At 39.6% G+C, this 21,744-nt stretch overlaps 1 protein-coding gene across 1 annotated transcript in view; it reads right to left on the reverse strand.

The window, feature by feature from the left end:
• The window catches only part of lrp2a (low density lipoprotein receptor-related protein 2a), a 90,320-nt gene that overhangs the window by 36,522 nt on the left and 32,054 nt on the right, over positions 1–21,744 (reverse strand). Inside the window, exons 21-47 of the mRNA XM_066686354.1 lie at positions 20,722–21,003; positions 19,973–20,212; positions 19,764–19,883; positions 19,355–19,471; positions 18,523–18,903; positions 17,217–17,231; positions 16,611–16,859; positions 15,420–15,631; positions 14,541–14,725; positions 13,936–14,164; positions 13,663–13,840; positions 13,444–13,572; positions 13,123–13,289; positions 12,775–12,918; positions 12,485–12,594; positions 11,388–11,565; positions 9,819–10,032; positions 9,056–9,295; positions 8,234–8,422; positions 7,120–8,040; positions 5,787–5,952; positions 5,402–5,560; positions 4,468–4,757; positions 3,283–3,483; positions 3,031–3,054; positions 1,018–1,260; positions 546–671 (exon numbers count right to left, since the gene is read on the reverse strand). Coding sequence (XP_066542451.1) covers positions 546–671; positions 1,018–1,260; positions 3,031–3,054; positions 3,283–3,483; positions 4,468–4,757; positions 5,402–5,560; positions 5,787–5,952; positions 7,120–8,040; positions 8,234–8,422; positions 9,056–9,295; positions 9,819–10,032; positions 11,388–11,565; positions 12,485–12,594; positions 12,775–12,918; positions 13,123–13,289; positions 13,444–13,572; positions 13,663–13,840; positions 13,936–14,164; positions 14,541–14,725; positions 15,420–15,631; positions 16,611–16,859; positions 17,217–17,231; positions 18,523–18,903; positions 19,355–19,471; positions 19,764–19,883; positions 19,973–20,212; positions 20,722–21,003 — 5,709 coding nt within the window. The remainder of the gene's footprint in view (positions 1–545; positions 672–1,017; positions 1,261–3,030; positions 3,055–3,282; positions 3,484–4,467; positions 4,758–5,401; positions 5,561–5,786; positions 5,953–7,119; positions 8,041–8,233; positions 8,423–9,055; positions 9,296–9,818; positions 10,033–11,387; positions 11,566–12,484; positions 12,595–12,774; positions 12,919–13,122; positions 13,290–13,443; positions 13,573–13,662; positions 13,841–13,935; positions 14,165–14,540; positions 14,726–15,419; positions 15,632–16,610; positions 16,860–17,216; positions 17,232–18,522; positions 18,904–19,354; positions 19,472–19,763; positions 19,884–19,972; positions 20,213–20,721; positions 21,004–21,744) is intronic.

A 21,744-nucleotide genomic window follows, 5' to 3' on the forward strand; every position in this document is an offset into this window, starting at 1 on the left:
ACACAATTCAAAGGCATCAAACTGCACATGAATACAACTGTAATTTTGAAGTTGACTCCTTTTAACATTTGCGTGGTAAATTGGTTTAATATGCAAAACCAAGCCATAGTTTTAAGTGTATAAAAGATCAGTCACTGGGTTTATTTAAAGTGAATTTTTCTGTATGGATTAACTGAGATCCTCAGCATAGGTAAGTCAAAAACTAATTAAATAAAAAAGTGAACCTAAAAGTGATCTCCTCTCCCAATTTCCATGAATTCACTCAAGCCAGATTTGTTCCAGCTGACCTTAAGCTTTCTTGGACACTGATTAAATCTAATCCTGTACTAAAAAGGAAATTTAATAAAGGATTACACCAAAAGTGTAATTCGGTCCACGATAAAGTCTTAATCTGTGTCCAGGAAAATAGCCGGTTTATCACAAAACTTCTAGCAGAGGGAATTTAGCATAAAAAACACATTCCGTTTTTCACATCAAAGAACAGGTTTAGAGTGTCTCTCCGAGTTATCAGCCTTTCAACACATTAAACCTGCACAGTGACTCACCACAGTGTGTGGGGCTTTCGTCACTCATGTCTCCACAGTCGTTATCTCCATCACACAGGTACGAGCGGGGGATACAGATATTGGTGGTCTGGCACTTAGTGTGCTCGGGCTGGCAGGTCCTCTCAGCTGGAGAACAAGAGAGAAGAGAAGAAAAACAAATCAATCTAATGACTAAGAAACTCACTGTTTTGTTCTAAACACTAATGATTAACATGGAATATTGTAAAATAGAAAAACAATTCTATTCATACCCCTTTGCTGCAGTACAGCCTTTCCAGGAGATTACAAGCTGTTACTTCATCAAAGAGGAATTAACTCTATTAACCCCAGTTATTTTAGAAGAAATATTGAATCAGCAGTTGTCCACAAATGTTTGGTCATATAGGGTAATTCTGATACTGAGATATGATTCTGGCCAAATTGCCCTCCAACCCAAATATAAAACATTTTTTCAGCAGAGGACCAGACATACCGCAGTTTTGTTCATCTGATGTCTCATTGTCGTAGCAGTTATTGATGCCATTGCAGACGTACTCTCGGGAGATACAGCGGCCATTGTTGCAGGTGAACTCAGTGTTCGGGTCACATGGCCGAAACACACAGCCCTCCTCATCACTGTTATCTCCACAGTCGTTGTAATGATCACAGCGATAGTGGTATGGCACACATTTGCCATTTCCACAGGTGAATACGGTGGGTTCACACGTGTGGAATGCTGCCAAACACAACCAGGGGGCGATAGAATATTTTATGAGACAAACAGCAAAACAACAGAAAAATAACGTCCATTATCTGCACACTTCTACTCCAGCATTAGTAATAACTTCTTGTGTATGCTGAGTTTTAGAGCGTATATAGAGAGTAACTACAGTCTAGACTTTTCAAAAAAGCATGAACAAAGTTAGGACTACTGAGAAGGAGTGGATGAGTTCATAGACCGGAATTTACCTGATAAGGAAATAAATGCCGCCACTTGTGGGACTGCATGCAAAAAAGCAGTGGGATTTCTCAATGATTAGTATTCAGCAGTGGAAGGTTATTCAAGGCTAACTAGTCTACATACAAACCCTATTTCAAGAAAAGTTGGGGCTAAAATGATGATGCAATGATGGGCAAATTATTTAAACCTTATATGTTAGTTAAAATAGTACAAAGACAATATTTCAGATCTTAATATTATTATTTTAATTTGAAAAGAGATACATTCTAAAAAAGCCGGGATGTGGCAACAAAAGACTAGTGAAGATGTGAAATGCTACAAAAAACCTAACAAAGTAAATTGCCAACATATCAGTAATATGATTGGGTTTAAAAAGAACATCTAAGAGAGGCAGATTATTTTAGAAGAAAGGTGGAGAAGGGCTCAAGATTCTATGAAAGACTGCACACACAAATAAAGCAACAAATAAAGAATGTATTTTCTCAACTTAAAATAGTTAATAGAACCTGGGATTCCATCATGTACTGTACATAATATCACAAAACGCTTCAGAGAAATCTCTATATGGAAGTCACAAGGCCACAAATCAATATTGGCTGGCTATGGCCTTCAGCCATGATTCTACAGTGGAAATCACTGCATGGGCTTCCCAAAACCACTGTTTATGAACACAAATTCCCAAATGTTAAAAGTCATGAATGCAAATAAGAAGAAGCCATATCTAAACAGTATTCAGAATGCAGCTACCTTTTCTTCTCTGGTCAGAAAATTCAAAAATGGGAGTTCTGCATCCTCTGGGCTAAAGAGAAGAGGGACCATCTGGCTTGTCATAAACACACAAATCAAAAGCCTGTATCCATAAGCCAGTTTATTTTTAAAACTGAGATTTTCCTCTCTCTCCATTTTTGAAAATTCCCTTGTGCAGACGAATATGAAAATGGCTGCGTTATCATGCCAGTGCTGTAGGGGACCATATAACCTCTTTAAGAGAGACATCAAAACACTATGAAGTATGAGAGAAACACAGAGGTTTAATCCCAAATCACTTCATACACCTTATGTAGTGCAACATGCAAGCCTTGGGGTTACTGAATCTAGATCTTAATAGTCTATTATATATTTCTAACACAACATTTATATATCTTTATATTTATTCATATGTGGGAAGATGAAATCTAGTGCTATCTGCATATGTACATTGTTGTTTTATGACTTACTAAATTCACTATGTAGGGTGTGAGGAGCTGTTTGAATTTCAGCCAGAGACAGGCTTCTTCATCCACACGAGACGTTACATCAGCGTCTTCAAAAATCTCCACCTTAGAGAGCATTTTTTTTAAAACCTGTGTTTTCAGTGACCTAAAACGCTATTTCCATGTGGACCGGAGGTCGAAACGCTGACAAACACCTTAGAATGATGTCTAACTCAGTGTTTCTCAACCCTGGTAGTGGAGGCACCCTGCCCTGCATTTTATCCACAACTTCTTTGAAAATGGGGTTTGTATAATATACAATGGATAATTAGAAAAGAATAATCATACACACCAAAAGCGAAATCACTCTTGGATCCTGGAGAGAAATATTCAATAGCAGAAATCAGAAAACAGTAAGCGGCAGCAAGTAAGCAAGCAGATGAGAATGAAAAATAGGGCAGAGAAAACGAGTAAATGTAGATTTGAACCAAAACACAAAAGCTAACGTATGAGAAGCCTGTGGGTCAAGGGGTTAAAATGGCTTGAGACAGATCAAGGATTAGCCTCTTTGAAAAAGTAGGGTGCCATCACTGCCATAACTTACCACATACCCTCTCCAGCTCATCACTGCCATCTCCACAGTCATCATCATTGTCGCATTTCCACTGCGCACGGATGCAGCGTCCATTCATGCAGGTGAACTGACCAGGCTGACAGCGCGTGCCATTATCAGGGATGCAGTATTTGTTGTCTGCCAGGTACCAGCGACCTACAGATGGACACTGACACTCTGCTCCTTGAGGACCTAGGAACAGATATAATGCCACATATAATATCATGTCACAAACACAGAGTTTATAATTTTCTAAACTATCATATAAACCGATCATATATTTATTAAAGAGTGTTTTCCAAACACTGACAACAAAAGTTTCTTTATTTAATCAAGGTTTCACACCTAGGGTTGTTATCAAATCATTGCTTAGAGATAAAACACTCCAAAACTATTTGTTACTTTTTAATGTAGGAATTTGAACCTTTCTGAAAAAGAAAATTCTTTGGAGAAAAGGCTTTTAAAAATGAATTGTGTCATAGCAGAACAGACAGGATTAATATTCATTAATTCATTCATTCATTGTTTGTAACCATTCATCCAGTTCAGGGTCGTGGTGAGTCTGGAGCCTACTTGGAAACACTGGGCTCAAGGTGGGAACATACCTGTCCTTGGCAGCGTAGTGTTAATATGATTTCTTTAATTTTACAAAATTTACTAATGCCATGTTTTCTTTAAAATGTGCAAAAAAATTTCATGATTAAGTGCAATAGGAATCCTTCCTAAATATAAGCGATACAGTCTTGTCCTTTTAACTTCCTTTAGTTCAATTAGAAATTTTATAAAAATATTATATTTATTATAAAAATGAATTCCTTCTACACTTTGGCGACAAAAGGATTTGTTGCAGTAAAAACACAAAATGCCCCGTGAAAATTTGGTTGAAATAATTAAGCAAGATAATGCCACACAAACTGTGTAACCTGAAACCATCCAGGAGGTACAGGACTGTCTTGCCCTTAAGTGAGGAGATGCCACACAGCCTGTGGAATCTCATGAAACAATGATCAGTCTAAAATCAAACCAGCGTATGTTGAGTATACCGATACCAAGCAAACCCAGTTCGTACACATGTGTACTGGGGACCTGGATGTGCGGTAGCACAAAAAGACCAGTGGATCCCCATGACATACAGGGTGTATCAGTGGAAAATGAAAAAAAAAAAATGTTAGGCACCTGGAGTGCAGATATGGCTACAGCCTCCATTAAATTGCAGACAGGGGCTGCTGCATTGCTGCTGTTTGCTGTTGGACAGAACATGGATGTCCATGGGCCTAGACGGAAGATTCTGAAGCATGACTCTCTGGTCTGAGCCATCATGCTTGTTTGCTCTATAGATGCTGCGTGTGTTCCAGTCTGTCCAGAAGATATGCTGTCCATACACAGTCATGGCAAATGGGTAGATGGCTGTGCTTACGATGACCTCACGATTAGACCCCGTAAGAGAACAACGCTCAATCTTTTGTCTGATCACACAGAAATAAAAAAATATATATAAATTAGCATGACATAACTAATAACACAACTGGATTCAATAAAAACAGTTCAAATGATATTACATTTCATATTGCTTTGTTAGAGATGCTATTAACACTAGAGCTTGAGCCTAATCGTTAGAGGATTGGGCTTGGTCCTGGAAGGTTGCTAGTTCGGTCCCCAAGACCAGCAGGAACATCCACAGCTGAAGTGCACTTGAGCAAAGCACTGAACCCGCAAAATGCTCCCCAGGCGCCAAGGATGGCTGCCCGCCGCTCTGGGTGTGTATTCAAAGCCCCTAGTGCACTAGCGTGTGTGTGTTCACTGCCACAGATGGGTTAAATGCGGAAGACACATTTCGTTGTACATTGACAAAAACGGCACATTTTACATTTCATATTCCAACAATGTATGACTATGTTACTGTGGCTGAACAAAATTCTCACAGCAATACTCTAGTGGAAATCCTTCTCAGGAGAGAACATAATGCATCTAATCCCCTTATTAATTCCACGGGTATTAGAACAAATGCTGGATGTTTAGTTGTTAACAGTTGTCCAAATATTTGGACATACAGTGTATGACACATTGTGTGTGTTATTATCAAGATGTGCCAAATGCTTTAAAATCTTACAGGCTAGCATCAGCCCAGTAGAGTCTCTGTTCATCATAGTCCAGGGTAAGGCCATTTGGCCACACCAGACTGGTATTAACTATCTCAGTCCGGAAATTTCCACCCAGAGTTGCACGTTCGATCTTCGCACTGGTACCCCAGTCAGTCCAGTACATGTACCTGAGTGGTATACAGAGAACACGAGAAGGGTTATCTTTAAACTAACGAAAAAACATTGTTTAAAATAAACACCATATAAGATGAGCCCTGGAAGTGAAAGCGAATCAAGAGAAATTTTGCAGACCAAAACACAAATTCAACAGCTGCTAATCAGTTAGAAACATATGTCATGGACCACATACAGTACATTCTGTTTAGAGGCTGAAAGTAGAAGAAAAAAACTTACCCACTGCATGGGTCCAACATAATTGCTCGGGGGCGGGGCACATGAGCTATTAGAGTTCTTTGAGACCCATCTACAGCCATAGAGCTTATGGTCTGATTCACATAGTCACTGTAATAGATCCTTTTATTGATCCAGTCATAGGCAATACCATCAGGTGCACCTAGATCTACATATGAAGTACAAGGACACACAGTGCCATTGATGTGAAGCACTGTTCTTACAAATCAAAAGATATTTTACTGCTGGCAATGCCCTGAGTTGGAGTTAAGTTACAAGCCAGTTCCATGAAGTGCCTTACATCTAAACAAACACTTTCATATTTAGAGAATGTACAGGGTGGGCTGTTTATATGGATACACCTTAATAAAATGGGAATGGTTGGTGATATTAACTTCCTGTTTGTGGTACATTAGTATATGGGGGGGGGGGGACTTTTCAAGATGGGTGGTGACCATGGTGGCCATTTTGAAGTCATCCAACTTTTGTTTTTTCCAATGGGAAGAGGGTCATGTGACACATCAAACTTATTGGGAATTTCACAAGAAAAACAATGGTGTGCTTGGTTTTAATGTAACTTTATTCTTTCATGAGTTATTTACAAGTTTCTGACCACTTATAAAAAGTGTTCAAAGTGCTGCCCATTGTGTTGGATTGTCAATGCAACCCTCTTCTCCCACTCTTCACACACTGATAGCAACACCGCAGGCGAAATGCTAGCACAGGCTTCCAGTATCCGTAGTTTCAGGTGCTTCAGAAACTTGTAAATAACTCATGAAAGAATAAAGTTACGGTTAAAGTTAAAACCAAGCAACCAAAACCACCATTGTTTTTCATTGAATTTCTTGTGAAATTCCCAATAAGTTTGATGTGTCACATGACCCTTTTCCCATTGAAATAATAAAAGTTGGATCCAAAATGGCTGACTTCTAAATGGCCACCCCCCCTCGCATGTAGTAATGTGCCACAAACAGGAAGTTAATATCACCAACCATTCCCATTTTATTAAGGTGTATCCATATAAATGGCCCACTCTGTATTTAGGAATCAAAATGCTTAGCGTGCATTTGTTTAGAATTGTAACTATGAAACATTAAATTATGATTATCAAATGCATTTGATGTGGCTAAGCATTAAGGAATATATGTGAAATCAAAATCAAGGATGACATTTTTACTCCAGATAAATTATCACATTAACTAATCATTTTTCTTCAGCCATATTTTTAAAAATAATCTTTAAGACACTGATAACACCTTTATTGAGCTTGCACCATAATGACATATTAAAAAATTGCACAAGGAAATAAATAATGTAGTGTAATGCATTTCAGTACCTGTAGCTATCACCGTAGGTGGTGACGTGGGAGATGAGAGACTAATGTAGCTAATTTTGCTCTGTCCTGCTCCTAAACTCTGAGTAAAGTAGACCCTGTTGTCCAACCTGTCGTAATCCAGAGCAATAGAGGTCCTGGCCACATAGACCACTGGGAAGGGCAGAGAGTGGTCCTCAGGGTCTAGCCTTAGAGAGCGTACAGTGCTCTCTGTGGTGTAAATGAGATAATCATCCCGGGACACTACGCAGGTCATGCCATCCACAGCCAGGTTCCCAAAGGCGCAGGCACACTGCCGGGATCGAAAGCCTGGCAGCGCAAAGCATAGATGAGCACAGCCTCCATTGTTATCCATGCAGGGGTTGTTATTGAGCTCCTGTACTAAATGGGGCTGCATTCTCTGATCAAAGATAGTGACGTCTCGCAGCATGTTGATGTTGTCTCTGATCACAATTGGCTGTCCATTGTTTCCTGGTTCTTTACTGGCCTGAAAGACCTTTTTCAAATTCCTGTCCACCCAGATGATATTATTCTCAAACACAGTGATGCCATATGGGGTTGGGTAACGGCTCCCATACCGCACAATCTCTGTCTCACCTCCTTCTGGTCGTATTCGGGCAATCATATCCAGTGAGTCATCCACCCAGTAAACGTACCCATCCCTGTGGTCCAAAGCCAGTCCCCTTGGTGTGATGATTCCAGAGGACACCAGTACAGTCCGGTTGCTACCGTCCAGGAAAGCTCGCTCAATCTTGGGATTTTGCCCATAGTCAGCCCAGAAGAGGTATCTGTTTTTGGGGTCTACTACAATATGGCGAGGCATGTCCACTTGGGTCTTTAGAAGAACACGCCGGAAAGTGGTGTTAAGTCGAATGACTTCAATGTATGTCTCTGTTAAGAAGGCATTCGTGAAGTACAGGTTCCCTGAAACACAGAGAAAAAGATGGTCTTTCATAAAAGTGCAGCTACTACACAGTAAATGAAATCATGAAAACAGATAAAAAAAGAGATATATTCTACCAGCACAACTTATATTAGCAAATAATAGTAGCATTTGTGTATGTTCAGATTGCATTATACTATTAAAGTACAGAGTGGAATTAAAACATCCTCATACCTGCTGCCCAGTCCACAGCGATTCCTCGGATTCCATTGCGGCCGATCCCTGAAGTAACGATGCTGCGAAATCCGGATCCGTCTGACTTGATACGGCGAATTCCATTCTGTGAGGCTACGCTGCTGCTGAAGTCACACCAGTACAAAAACCCAGAGGCCATGTGCACGTCCACATGCAGAACATTACGACCTACAGCACACACAAACACAGACAGACTACTGCACTGCACAAATAAAAAAACTGGGAGCAGCGGATAAACCAACAGCAGACAACAATACCTCAATTTATTAGTAAAAATGTCATAAAAACATAAAAAAATATAAAGGCAGGCATAATTAGGGTCATCAATCATTCTCAGCGCTGCAGGGACACTGATGTGGTATCAGACACAGAAGTGCGGCTGAAGTTTTTAAAGGCCTTTGTGCCATTGCTGGACGGAGAATGGTCCACCAACCAAAAATATGTCCTGTGGCAGCATCCAGTGACCACTGGTATAGGACTAAAGGACGACTAACACAAACTGTGCAGCAACAGATGATCTCTTGTTTCTGACTATACGTCTACAAGGTGGACCTACAATGTAAGGGTGTCTGGGCTGAAAATGAGAGCTCCAGGCTGGACTGAATTCCTTTTGGATAAGGCACAGTAAAGAACAGAGAAACAATATATTTAATCCTAAGATAAGTTTTTAAACTGTCATGTTTTAGCAAAAAAAACAAAACAATGAAGACATATGTGGACCACAAAGTACCAATGATTTGGCATATGTAGTATTTCCAGTTCAGTTACACATACTAATAATAACATTCAACTAAACGTCACCTCTTCCTGCCACAGGGACCATGGCCTCAGAATGATCAGCACCCTCCAGACTGAATCCCTTGATTGCGGTCAGCATAGAGATGACCACGTAGGATGTGTACGGAGCACAGGTTCTGTTATCAGCATTGAGTTTAAAGCCTGTAGCGCAAGCACAGGTGAAAAGTCCTCCAGGACGAGGAAGGCACAGCTGCTCACATACGCCCATGTTATTACTGCATCCATTAGAAGAGCCTACAGATGCTAAGGAATGAAAAAAAGAGAGATGCATAACATTTTAAAAATGTTATGCAGTGTGCTATGTTGATATTTTAAACAGAACATTATCAAAGCATACTTTAAAGAAAATTCATTTACAGCCCTGTAGTAATACTGCTACAATTGTGACAGGCAGTAGTGATTATTTGCTTCATCTGTAACTTTAGCCTCTGCTGTTTTAACTGGACAAAGCTGCAGAAAAAAGCACCGTTCAGTGCCAGAGGAATGCACCTGTCCATTGATCATGGAACAAAGAAACACTGATTCTGCCCTAAATAAAGTCAAGCATCCTTCTGAGGCAGAGGGGAACAAATTGGTAAAGTGATCCCTCATTAAAAGCCATTCATTCCTGGTAATTGCCACATGGCTATCCAGGATTAGATGGCCTTCCAGAAAAGGCCATAAGGCTGTCGCGATAAGAATCAGGGGGTAGAAAGGGAGCTCAGAGGGCCTAAAATGACCAAAGACAAGGTAGATTATAAGGTAATAAGTGATAACTATTACTTACTCTCTCTGTAATGCACTTTGAGGACTCTGAGGCCAGCTACATTGTCCCGCAGAACAACTTTGTTGGCTCCAGTTACTTTGTCCACTCGTTCAATCACCTCGAAATCCCTGTCAGTGAAATACAGATAGTCTCCATGCACAGCAACACCCCATGGATGGGAGAGGCCAGATACCAAAGTGATGCGGTTTGAACCATTTGGATCTCCCCTCTCAATCTGTTTTTGGTTCAGAATGACAACAAGAGCATTTTAAATTAGGTCATTTGAAGAGGAGCGATAATTTTAACATTACAGTTCCATTATTGATGTTCCGGTACTTATGAATTTAGCAGTGAATAGCAATTTGTCACTGTTTAGACTTACTGCTTTTTTGCAGACAGTCTTACTCACAGCAACTTACAATTACATTCCTGTTACAGCGGTAAATGTAGTGTTAGGAATCTTGACCAATGTATCTTATTGGTGTAGCATAGTGTGCTTACCCAAAAGGAACTGAACCCTAATGTGCTGTCACCCACTACACTACACCAACCATTACATCTCACTGTAACATAGCAGTTGTAATAAAATGTGTTTGGTAGATTATTCATTTGTTGAAACAATGCCTCTTTGCAATAAATCTTATAACGATGGTAAGCCTGTTAATTTCCCTTTTAAATGGTGCCACATTTGTAAGGAACATGCATTTGTGGGATGAGAAGTAGAGATGAGTATGTGGGTTGTGTTGGTCACTCTGGCACCAACAGCAAGCCCAAGCTGATCCTACAAGTGTTCGGTGTGGTTGAGGTCCATCCTCTCCACTCCCACATTCTGGAGGTAGTCTCTGATAAACCCCGTTCTGTGGGGGGTGAGTGTTGTCATGCTGGAGGATAGAGTTTGGTCCCAGACTGTGGAGATACGGGATTGCCACTGGTTGCAGAATTTCATCTCTATCTCTCTGCATTGAGATTGCCTCCAATGATGACAAGCCTAGTTCTTCCAGTGAGGGAGATGTCGCCCCACATCATCACACAGAATAAGCTGTTTGGCATTGGCAGAGAGGATTTGGCTAATTTTTCATGGGCGCAACCCACACACTCAGCTCTACTGCTCATTCCACAAATACATGTTCCTTACAAATGTGGCACCATTTAAAAGGGAAATTAACAGGCTTTCAAATGGTAGTTTTTTTTTGCCAAGAGGCATAGTTACAATGAAGAAATAATCTACCAAACACAAATTTCCTTACTTTTGATTAAGTCCTTATGCTTAATCAATATTTTGCTTTATGTTAGAGATGAGTAATTCATAAACTAAAATAGTTATTAATTATTAGTTTACATGTGTTCATTAATTAAGGAAACATTAATTCCATAATTTAAAACTGATTAATTAATAACTACACTTTGATTAGTACAACAACTAAGAATAACTAATAAATTACTGAAGCACTATTAAAAATTACCTCAAACTTAGAGTTGTAGTACTTTTTCTAGTTTGGTTACTGAAACACTATAATTTGGTCAGTTTAGTACTTCATTTTATTGAAATGGTGTTAGCAAAACTTGCTAGCAGATGTAAATGCAACTAACCACTCCTGTCCCGGTGACAGCCCAGTAGAGTTTATTATCTTTAATGTCAATAGTAATAAACTCCACATGCTCAAGGTTGGATGTGTAGAGGACAACTGAGTTTGACCCATCCATGTCCGCACTTGCCACCTTGGCTTGAACGCCACTCTCTGTTCCTTGATCTGTCCAGTACATCTTTCTGTAACACAGCACATGGGGCAGGTGCAGATTATCTATGAAACAGATCAGTACTGCTACAATCAATAAATACATTTGAGATATGTATGATACCAAATACTATGTGGTCAACAGTCAGAAGTCAGTTTCGTAGTCAGAAAATGACCAATGTTGAGTAGCGTAGAGAGTAGCTAAACAAATTTGAATGAAAACAGATTATGTATCATATGGTATAGTGGGACTGTAAATTTGGCAAGTCAATTTAAGTACATGGTGGTTCTGTTAAAAACTAATAAACATGGGACCATATTTTCATTTCTCAGTCTCATAACTAAGCAAATACAAAAGAGTAAGTCTTGACTAATTAAAATAAATCAAGTCTGAGGTTTAGAATATTTACCATGTGTGCATTTTCACTGTAGGGATTGTAACTGTATCAGCTACTGTGTTTCATAATTATATAAAAGGAGCAATGTTTTGGTGGATGTGCTGCATTATATTTAAAGAGTGTATGCAAGCTAACTTAAAACAGATTTCACATAGAATTTCGGCAGTAACAATAAAATATCGTATTTCTATTCAGTACTTTTCTATCAATTTGTTCTCATTCTCTCTCATTTAAACACAAGTGATTAGATGAAATTCTAAGATAGACATTATTATGCAACCACTCTAAAGTGTTAGGGGGTTAAAGATGATGAGATGATTTTCAGATTTCTAGGACTCTCATTTGATACTTTTAAGTAAATGGCACTATTAGTACAAAATATGTTTGATGAAGCTAAGTGCAGTTCCATAGGCTGGATTTCCAGTATTTTTTTTTTTGTTGTTTTTCTTTTTTTTTAATCCTTGCTCTTAGTAGTATTTCCAGCACGTTGTATGGCTTTCAGTGAAAAGGAGAGTCAGGCTTTGTGCCAGGTCACTGCTCAACTGGGGCTTACCCACGTGCCGGGTCCACTGCTATGCCAATTGGGGTGCCTGCCCCGGTCGGGGTACCATTGTTAATGAGGAGAGTCCTCCTGTACTGCACTTCACCTTTCAGCCTCAGCACCTGAATAAATGTCAAACAAAATTAAGAGGGTGAATTTTAAGAGGAATTTTTTTTTCAAATATACTTGATTCATTGGAAATTTTGTTATAGTTTGGGAAAGAAGCACAAAAGTGCCCAAAGATTTAATGGCGATTGACACCAGCATTGATTACTGACTCTAAGAATTACTGGCTACCTCACCTCTATCGACTGTGTAGATGGGTTTGTATAGTACAGATTCTGAGACATCCAGTCTAGAGCCAGCCCCACTGGAGATCCCAAGATAGCCGCTGGAGCGAACTCAGTCCTGTTAGTGCCATCAGACCGAACCCTGTGAATCTCCCCCTGCACATGAGGGAGAATCACCAACTCAACTTATTTTCAAAATCAACAGGTAATTCCAAGAGTACAATTATATTCCAAGAAACACATAGGATATAGATCAAAATAATGGTTTTCACAAATCACTAACAACAAAATGACAATTTACAGTCAGTATTCACAACTCTAATTTGTGAATGGCATGTAAAAGAACTTGCTCACACTTACAGGGTGTTCCACCCAATATATTATCTGCTCAGCATCGTCAAAGTCCACGTCGTATCCGTTTTGCAGCCCAGCAACAGGTACCATGGCATCATTGCTCTTAGATTCTGGGTTGAGGGAAATACCATAAATGATGCTATCCCTAACAACCACCAGGAAGGGATCATCCACTGTAAAGACAACATTATAGACCTGTGTGAGACAGCTGTCCAGTCACATTCAATTAAATAAGTAAAGAATTTACACAATGTTATTGATGCTTATATTGATGAAGTTTTCTTAACTAGTTCATTTTGCATTTGCATTTTGGTAGGGGTGTCATACCTCTAGCACACGTGAACTGGTCAGCTGCCAGGGTCCAGCCAGAGGGACAAGCACAGGAGTAAAACCTGGGTCCAGATGCAGAGAGCAGGCAGATATGGGTGCAGGGTTTTGATGAACATGGGTTGTCGCCTGCAAAGGGAGAAAACACAGTCAGGAAAAATCTATAGGTAAATAGATAATTAATCTAATAATTAATGGCAGGATCCAATAATGTCTTACCTGTGGGCTGTCTGACTGGATGCATTGCTACCAGACCCATAGGTTGGGCCAGGTTATACAGCATCACCGTCTGGTTCTCTCCGTGCCACTTGTTGGCTCGGATCACACGATTGATGTATCTGTCGGTCCAATACACAAAATCCTCAAAAATGGTAATTGCATGGGGATGTTGCAGTACCTTTTATAGAGAGACAAGAGATGAATTTTAATTCATACAAAAATTTAAAATCCTAAATATCCGCGCAAGTCAGTATTGCAGTAATGACATCTCACCAGATCACTGGCCAAAACTTGTTTCCTGTTGTTTCCATTGTAATCACAGTAGTCAATGAAATCGAGATACGCATCAGCAAAGTACAGCAGGCTATTTGGGTAGTCTATGGTCAGACCATTGGGCCAGTAGATTTTGTTGCTGATGATGGTAGTCCTCAGCTTGCCATCCATGCTGGCTTTCTCTATACGAGGATTTCTTCCCCAGTCTGTCCAAAACATGAGGTGAACACTAAAACAAAGACAAAACAGGATAAACAGTTTTCACTCACCCTTATTAAATGACACGGTACCATAACAAATAGTGTTAAGATATTTGGTTCTTTTAAAATTTCTAATTGATTCCATTAAATACATGAATTAAGATTCCATGGTCAGCCTATAGGTGAACTGAGTTACAAAGTATAATTAACTGAATGTGATTTTGCCAAATGTTATATTACAGTGTTCCAACTTCACAACAGTAGTATTAAAAGGATGCATTTGTAGGCAAAGTTACTTGGAGATATTGTGCCTATTTCCCCCTATTTTTAGCCTGCTTTCACTGCAGTAATCAAAGTTCATCAGATCATAGATCATGATCAGTGTCTGTGTATTATAGAGCTTACCCATTCCTGGGGTCCAGAACAAGGCCTCTTGGATTTGAGACATTCTGACTAACAAGCACTGTTCTGTGAGAACCATCCAGTTGGGCCACCTCTATGGTCTCTAGAACATAGTCTGTCCAGTACAGGTTTCTACCCACCCAGTCCACTGCAAGGCTTTCAGTGACCGTCACACCGCTGTCAAAAATCTAAAATGGTAAAGATAGGAGACTGTCAGTTGTATAATCTGATTTGTTTTATAATGCAACTGCTTCAGTAAGTTCTGAATAAAAAAAAATCAATGGTAATTTGTCATGATCAAGTCTTAAAGGGAACATATTATATCCTTTTTGACTGGAGTCTTAATGAAACGTTCAGACAGACTGGTTTCAGCTTTTGTCCCTTTAACTCAGTTAGCCACAATTCAGTTTAATGTGAGAGCCCAGGAAGCAATGAGCAGTAAGTTCTACATTTTTAAGTCATTTTGTATTTGGTTGTCTTTATTTCCCATTCTCGTTTTCACCATTTATGCTCACTACACTTATCTCTCCCTGCTCGTAGTGTTTGTTTTGCTTGATTTAACCTCCTCTTTGCTCTCTCACATAAAGGACAAGCACTCTGATTGGACATGCTCAGAAAAAAAGGACTTTGTAGTCATCCCCAGTTTGTGGATTGATATATGCTCCAAACACCCAAATGAATATTCTAATACACTGCAAAAAGTGAATTATTTTTCCTCTTTATTGTTTTTAGCTACAGTGAACTTCACTGAATGTGCTTGTCATTTACTTACTCGCTCTCTCACATTAAACAAAATGATCCGTGAGGATTCAATGCTTTGCATCAATGACACCATGTCTCTTTTTTATGAAGTATAACATATAATATTTGCTGTATCATTACCACAGTCCTGTCACTGCCATTCTTATGTGCACTCCATATCCTGTCCTGTGTAGTATCAGACCAGTACACGCGATCAGTCACTGAGTCAAAATCCAAAGCCACTATATTCCGGCCATCTCGGACAAGGGACTGAACCACATTTGGCTGGGAAATGATGTCATCAGATATGATTTGATTACGACTGGCCACCAGCAGTATCACTTCTCGAGATCCTGTCAGATTGTGAAAAAACACATCCCTGTGATATTCAGAATTACAAATAAGATTTTTCAGCATGGTTCTGCTATCCAACCAATAGTTATAAACTACAAAATACAATGAATGAAGCCTCAGGACAGCCTCATGGAGGCACATAAAGCAGCACTGTGGTTGAAAAATGCTCAGAAAAAAGGAAAGAATATCGAATGACTGCATTTTTCAGCAGGTTATCTCTGTGGTGGACAGGTCCCTGTCAGTAGTGCAGTTCATAAACAAGTCTTTGTCTGATTATTGAAACCTAATTACACCATGCGAAAGTTTGTGACTGACATATATGTTATTTGTCTTATCTGCAGTAATCCGATCAGACGGCAGAGAACAGGAGAGAGCAGCTCCTCTAACATCAAACATGGCTCCACTCTGCCAGTTTGAGTTCATCAATCATTGCAAAATTACAAGCGCGTCTGTCTTACTTCTGATGTAGACATTTCAAACTAAGAGTAGATCCTGGAAACTACATGTCTGGGTTTAATAGAATTATCATGCTTGCTGTATTTAAACTATTCAAAGTACTGTAGTAACATTTTTTATTGCTTATCTTCGTCTGAAATCAAATTAAAAATCAAATCTTTCAGAAAATTGTGCAATCCCCCTGGGGTTTCAAGTAAGCCAATAGTTAGAAAAGAGGACTTGGGACTGGAATGTCACTGGTTGTAATCCCAAGACCAGCAGGAAAGGGGGGGGGGGGAGAAAGAACAGCACTGCCCTCCTCCCTCAATCCACTCCTGAGTTGTCCCTAAGTAAGGCACCCAATCCCCAACTGCTCCCCAGGCACCGGGGATGACTGTCTCCGCTCCAGAATATCAACTGAAGGCCTGACTCTTTAGATTATCAATCAACTGTTAGTTAATTTTCACCTGTTTTACTACAAAGTCAATACTGTTTTGCCCAGAAAATGTACAAAAACACAAACACATGTACACTTAGACACACCTGAGGCCTTGCAGGTCCTTCCATCTGCCTCAAGTGAATATCCATCCTCACAGTGGCAACGGAAGGAGCCTCTCTCATTAAAACAGTGCTGGCTGCAAAGACCGGGAGGATCACACTCGTCTATATCCTCACACGTCTTTACGTCACTTTGGAGCCGATAGCCTATTTGACATGTGCACTGAGCCCCAAATGGACCCTGGATACAGCCTTGAGTGCAGCCCGCATTTCCATCTGAACAACTCTCTTGGTCTAAAGATGAAGGAAAATAAATTAGTGAAAAGTCTATAGAGCATGCACTGCTTCTTCATCTGCATACAACACCTATGTTGTACCTATGACAGATCCGGAATGCTTTGACTTAGGTTTGTAATATTCTTTTCATTTTAATACAGAAAAATAAAGCATAAGGTATGATGATCTTACAGTGCAATATTTGAGACTATACAATAGATACTGCACTACACATGTTCCATGCTATTCTACCAACAATTTAGATTTAACAGCATTTTGTCTATAATTGGTCAGTTAGCAAACACAGTGAGGCAGAGTTTGGGGTAAATCAATGCTACATGCAGAGGACTGTGGATGATTAAGGATTTGGCCTACCTGGTAAAGGCTCATCTGAGAACAGTGAGGGGAACATGGAAAAGGGAAATCACAGATCACTTTAAATTTAATTACAAGATCATAGGCACACATGCTTGATTTGTAACATAAGATTTCTCATGTCAAAAAGTTTACTTTATAAACACATGATATGTAAACCTGGTAAGGATAAAAGATCTTTTTCACAAATGGAAAAATAGACATTAATGTCAGCAAGTTATTACTTAATTAAATGACCAAATAAGAGAAAATATTAGTCAAACAAACACCAATTCCAATGTTCACAAAGGATTTAATAAAATCCCATTGAATAATATTTTTTAGCAAAATGTATTTAAATGCCCAGTACTGAGAAGTAGGCAGAGCCCAGCTTTTATCTATTCAGTTTCTAGTCACTATAGCAACCATTAAGTATAAGTTTTACATTTTTCAGCATTAGGCCAAAATTATAAGAGCTAAGTATATTATTTTGTCATAATGTAGAGTATCCTTTGCTTGTATTACAGCTTCTAATCTTTTCAAGTGGCTTGCTTTTGTGTATAAAGTGCGGGAATTTTTTGGAGGGAACACCTCCAAAGTTCAGTCTTAAAAGTTGGTAGCATTTTCTGCAATCCAAGTAACCCCAATCACATTCTGTGATGCTGAGGTTTGGGCTTTGGGGTGTCCAGTCTATTGCTCTAAGAAACACCAGTAGTTTGTCACTGATTTTGACATATCATGTGATTTAGTAACAACTTCTTTTCACATTCTTTCAGACTTAATTTTTGATTTGGAAACTCACAGTGGAAGAGTGAACAGATCTGAAGCAAGAGCAAAGCTTGATTTTTTTCCCCTGTACCTCAAAGCACTGTTTATGTAAGGATTAAGGTTTTGGCTGCTATCTGCTATTTGACCCATATCATGCATGGTTGTTAGGAGTAAACAGAATTTTTGAAAAATTGAGTGTTTTATTCCGCTAATTTCTACTGACTTTCTGCTTCCTTATTTCCTTGATTTTCATGCTTCATTGTATCTTATCTCTTCAGGAGTATTTCCTGAATACACCTAGGTGCTAGGTACTTAGCTGTTTGGACTGGAAAGTAAAAAGCAGTATAAAAAAATGTCCCCTGATTTTTCCACTGTTCTATAGGTTTTAAAAACTTTAGGTTAGAAACTGAATCTGGTGCTGTATATAAGGTCTTCTGATTTTCGTAGAAGTAGCACCTAATCTGTAACCAATCTCTATATACAGGGTCACGTTAACTGGTCTTGCATGTCTAGGGATATCTCTCATTAGAGTTCAAAGAGCAGAGAAGTAAAGACTTACTGCAGAGTGGCGACTCATCTGCTCCATTCGGGCAATCAGGATTGTTATCACACACTTTGCTTAGGTTGACACACACACTGTGCCCTGGGCACTGCCACTGCCAGCTGGGGCAGAGGAACGGTGGCGTGGGGCAGTCACGCTCATCACTGCCGTCCCGACAGTCATTGTCGCCATCGCAGAGCCAGCTGCGGAACACGCAGTTTCCATTATTGCAGCGAAACAGAGAACTGGCGCAGGTCCGTGGGGGGCACCCATGGTGCTCATCGGAACCATCCTCGCAGTCAGGATGACCATCACACTCCCACGCAGAAGGTATACAGCTGCCATCCGACTGGCACTGGAACTCACTTTCATGGTGACACATGCCGGGTGGCCTTGTCGCTGCAAGGTCAACGGTTGTTACAGTAAGTTAAAGGTTTTTTTTATTACATACTGTTTTTATAATAAATTTGTACTTGTGATAAACAGTGTCTCTCTTAATACCATACTGTGTATATCATCCATACTAAAAGCACACCGATCTACTAAAAGTTTCACTATAAACGAATGCACAATTGTATTTAGTGCAGTAAATCATGTAAACACAGACTAAAAATAAATACGCTAGTTTGTGGCATTTTTAGTACAATCTCTGTGTCAAAATATTGAGGTACATATCATCAACTTCTATATTTTGACACAGAGATTATACTAAAAACACTCAGGTCATATGTATTGTGATATGTCTTCAAAGATCATGACATTTTTGTTATATGGCCAATTAGGTATTTTACAGACTGTAAACATCTATGAACATTGGTGGATGAAATATGACACAAAATGTAACACTTACGACAGCCGGACTCATCAGAGCGATCACTGCAGTCAAAGACCCCATCACAGCGGTAGTAGGAATTCACACACTGGTGTCCATTAGCACACTTGAACTCATAGCCAGTGCAGTTGTAAACTAAATCACAGCAAAGTAAAGTGCATTTTTTTAACGCACAGATATGTGTATAGCATTTTTTCTTCTTTAAGAGATGACTCCACCAACTGCCTTGTGACTTCAGTTTGATGGTGCACAACACCTTATGATACAGTATCAGTTATAGCATTGAAACTGGTAATTAATTTTAAATGCTGATACCTCAAAGGAAATTTTTGACATGAAATCAGTGTACACTAATGTGTGACAGTAGATAAAACTTATTGCAAGGGTTGAAGAGAAGCCTTGTTAAGGAGCACAGCATAACTCTTACTACAGTCCTGCTCATCTGCTCCATCCACACAGTCTCTATCTCCGTCACACACATAGGCTGGATCAATACAGCGGTGGTCAGGACACTGGAACTGACCTGGGTGGCATGTCCCTATAGCATCTGCCAAACAAAACGCAAAATCTTCAGCAAGGCAAATGCCATGATAAAGGCATGTTATGAGGATGGCAGGACTTCCAGGATCATCTTACCACAGTTGGTTTCATCTGAGCCATCTCCGCAGTCATTATCAGTGTCACAGAGCCAGGTGTGTGGGATGCAGCGGTGATTGGCACAGCTGAACTGATCCGCCTGGCATGTGTTAAAAGTCTGTGTAGGACAGTCTCTCTCATCACTGCCATCTAAACAGTCATTGTGTCCGTCGCAGTGCCAGTTCCTGGGCACACAGTGCTGATTGGCACAGGTGAAGGCTGTGGAGGAGCATGTGCCATCTGAATGAGAGTGGAAAGAGGTATTATTGAACCAGGAAAGAACAAGCAATAGAAACACTTTCCTGAAAAATCATCGTATGTATCGTATGTAGTTTCATTTATTCTACAAGGCTATTTATTTCTGTATTTCAAAAATGTAATTTATATTTGTTGCATTTAATTTTACACCTCAGGATCATGATATGGATGATATGGGAAAGCCAAAAATGAACAGATTTGAGCAAGTTAACAAATGCTAGGTTTTCTCTTACACGGGTCACCTGTGTTCAGATGCAGCCAGTGAAAAATATTTATTTATAAACTGTTCTAAAAGAGTGCTCATACTCATTCTGAAACTAACACATTGCATAGTTATGTAAAGACAGAAAATCCACATTTTACTATGCTATGCTGACTGTGCATGAATTTGTACAATTCTGCGAGCAGATTTCAACATGCTAAAGGGGAACTCTCTATTACAAGGAGCTTATTATACACAAAACGGAAACAATGGATAGTAACTATATTACTGTTTGCTGCACAGTTGGCTTCATCACTGTTGTCATGGCAGTCGTCCACACCATCACAACGGTAGCTCTGGGGGACACACTTTCCATTAGAACAGGAGAAAGAATTGGAGCCACACTGCAGTGTAGGGGGCTCATTTGATGGGTCTTCAAGACATGTCTGCTGATTGGGTGCCAACTTCATTCCGTAAGGGCAGCCACACACACGCTGGGAGTAAGGGGCTGGAAAACAGAAGTGACTGCAGTCTCCATTAGGGTTTGATGGCCTGTTACAGAAGTTAGAACCTGAAAGAGAAACACAGTGAGAATGTTTTTGACTGATACAGTTTTGTAAATATATTTAATTCAAAGTCATTCTGGACTCTTTCTGATCCATTCATTTTAAAAGAACTAAAAGTGTTTTCAGATTCTATAAAAAATGTGTGTACTGAACTTTAAAACAAAGTCAGGATATCCATAATTTTAACAGCCTAGACCCAGACGCTGTCCTACCTGGACCTGGACCTGTAACTGATAAACTATTAAGAGCTGTTTACAGGGTGCGACTCTTCTAGTCGTTATGGTTCAGGTTTATCGTTCCAACTCTTTTCTGCATATCACACGTGAGGCTACTCAGCCAATCAGATCTGTGTGTTATGATGAGCACTGAGACTCCAATGAGTGACACACACAGGGCAGGGCTCCACTGTCCTGGGGCCAAAAAAAGTAGCCCAAGAATGAACAATTCTGTTGTTAATTACATAATGTATATCCTGCATTATGATCAGTGCCTAATCCTACATATTGAAGTAGCCTTGTAGTTATAGCAACATTTTATGTTCCGGACCTTGGCTTGAGGAAATTCTCTAACTGTACCTTAATGAATTTTAATTAATCATCCCTGGCCTAGATCTATAATAAAGCATAAAATGGATCTAACAGAAAACGTTCTTGGATCTACTAAGTTTTGCTCTTCCTATGGAAGAACAGAGGAAAAGGGAGAGAAAGATTAAAAGAAAAAAGCAAGAGGGTAAATTAATGTAGAGA

The sequence above is a fragment of the Hoplias malabaricus genome, chromosome 12 (assembly GCF_029633855.1).
Source record: "Hoplias malabaricus isolate fHopMal1 chromosome 12, fHopMal1.hap1, whole genome shotgun sequence".
Classification (NCBI taxonomy): Eukaryota; Metazoa; Chordata; class Actinopteri; order Characiformes; family Erythrinidae; genus Hoplias; species Hoplias malabaricus.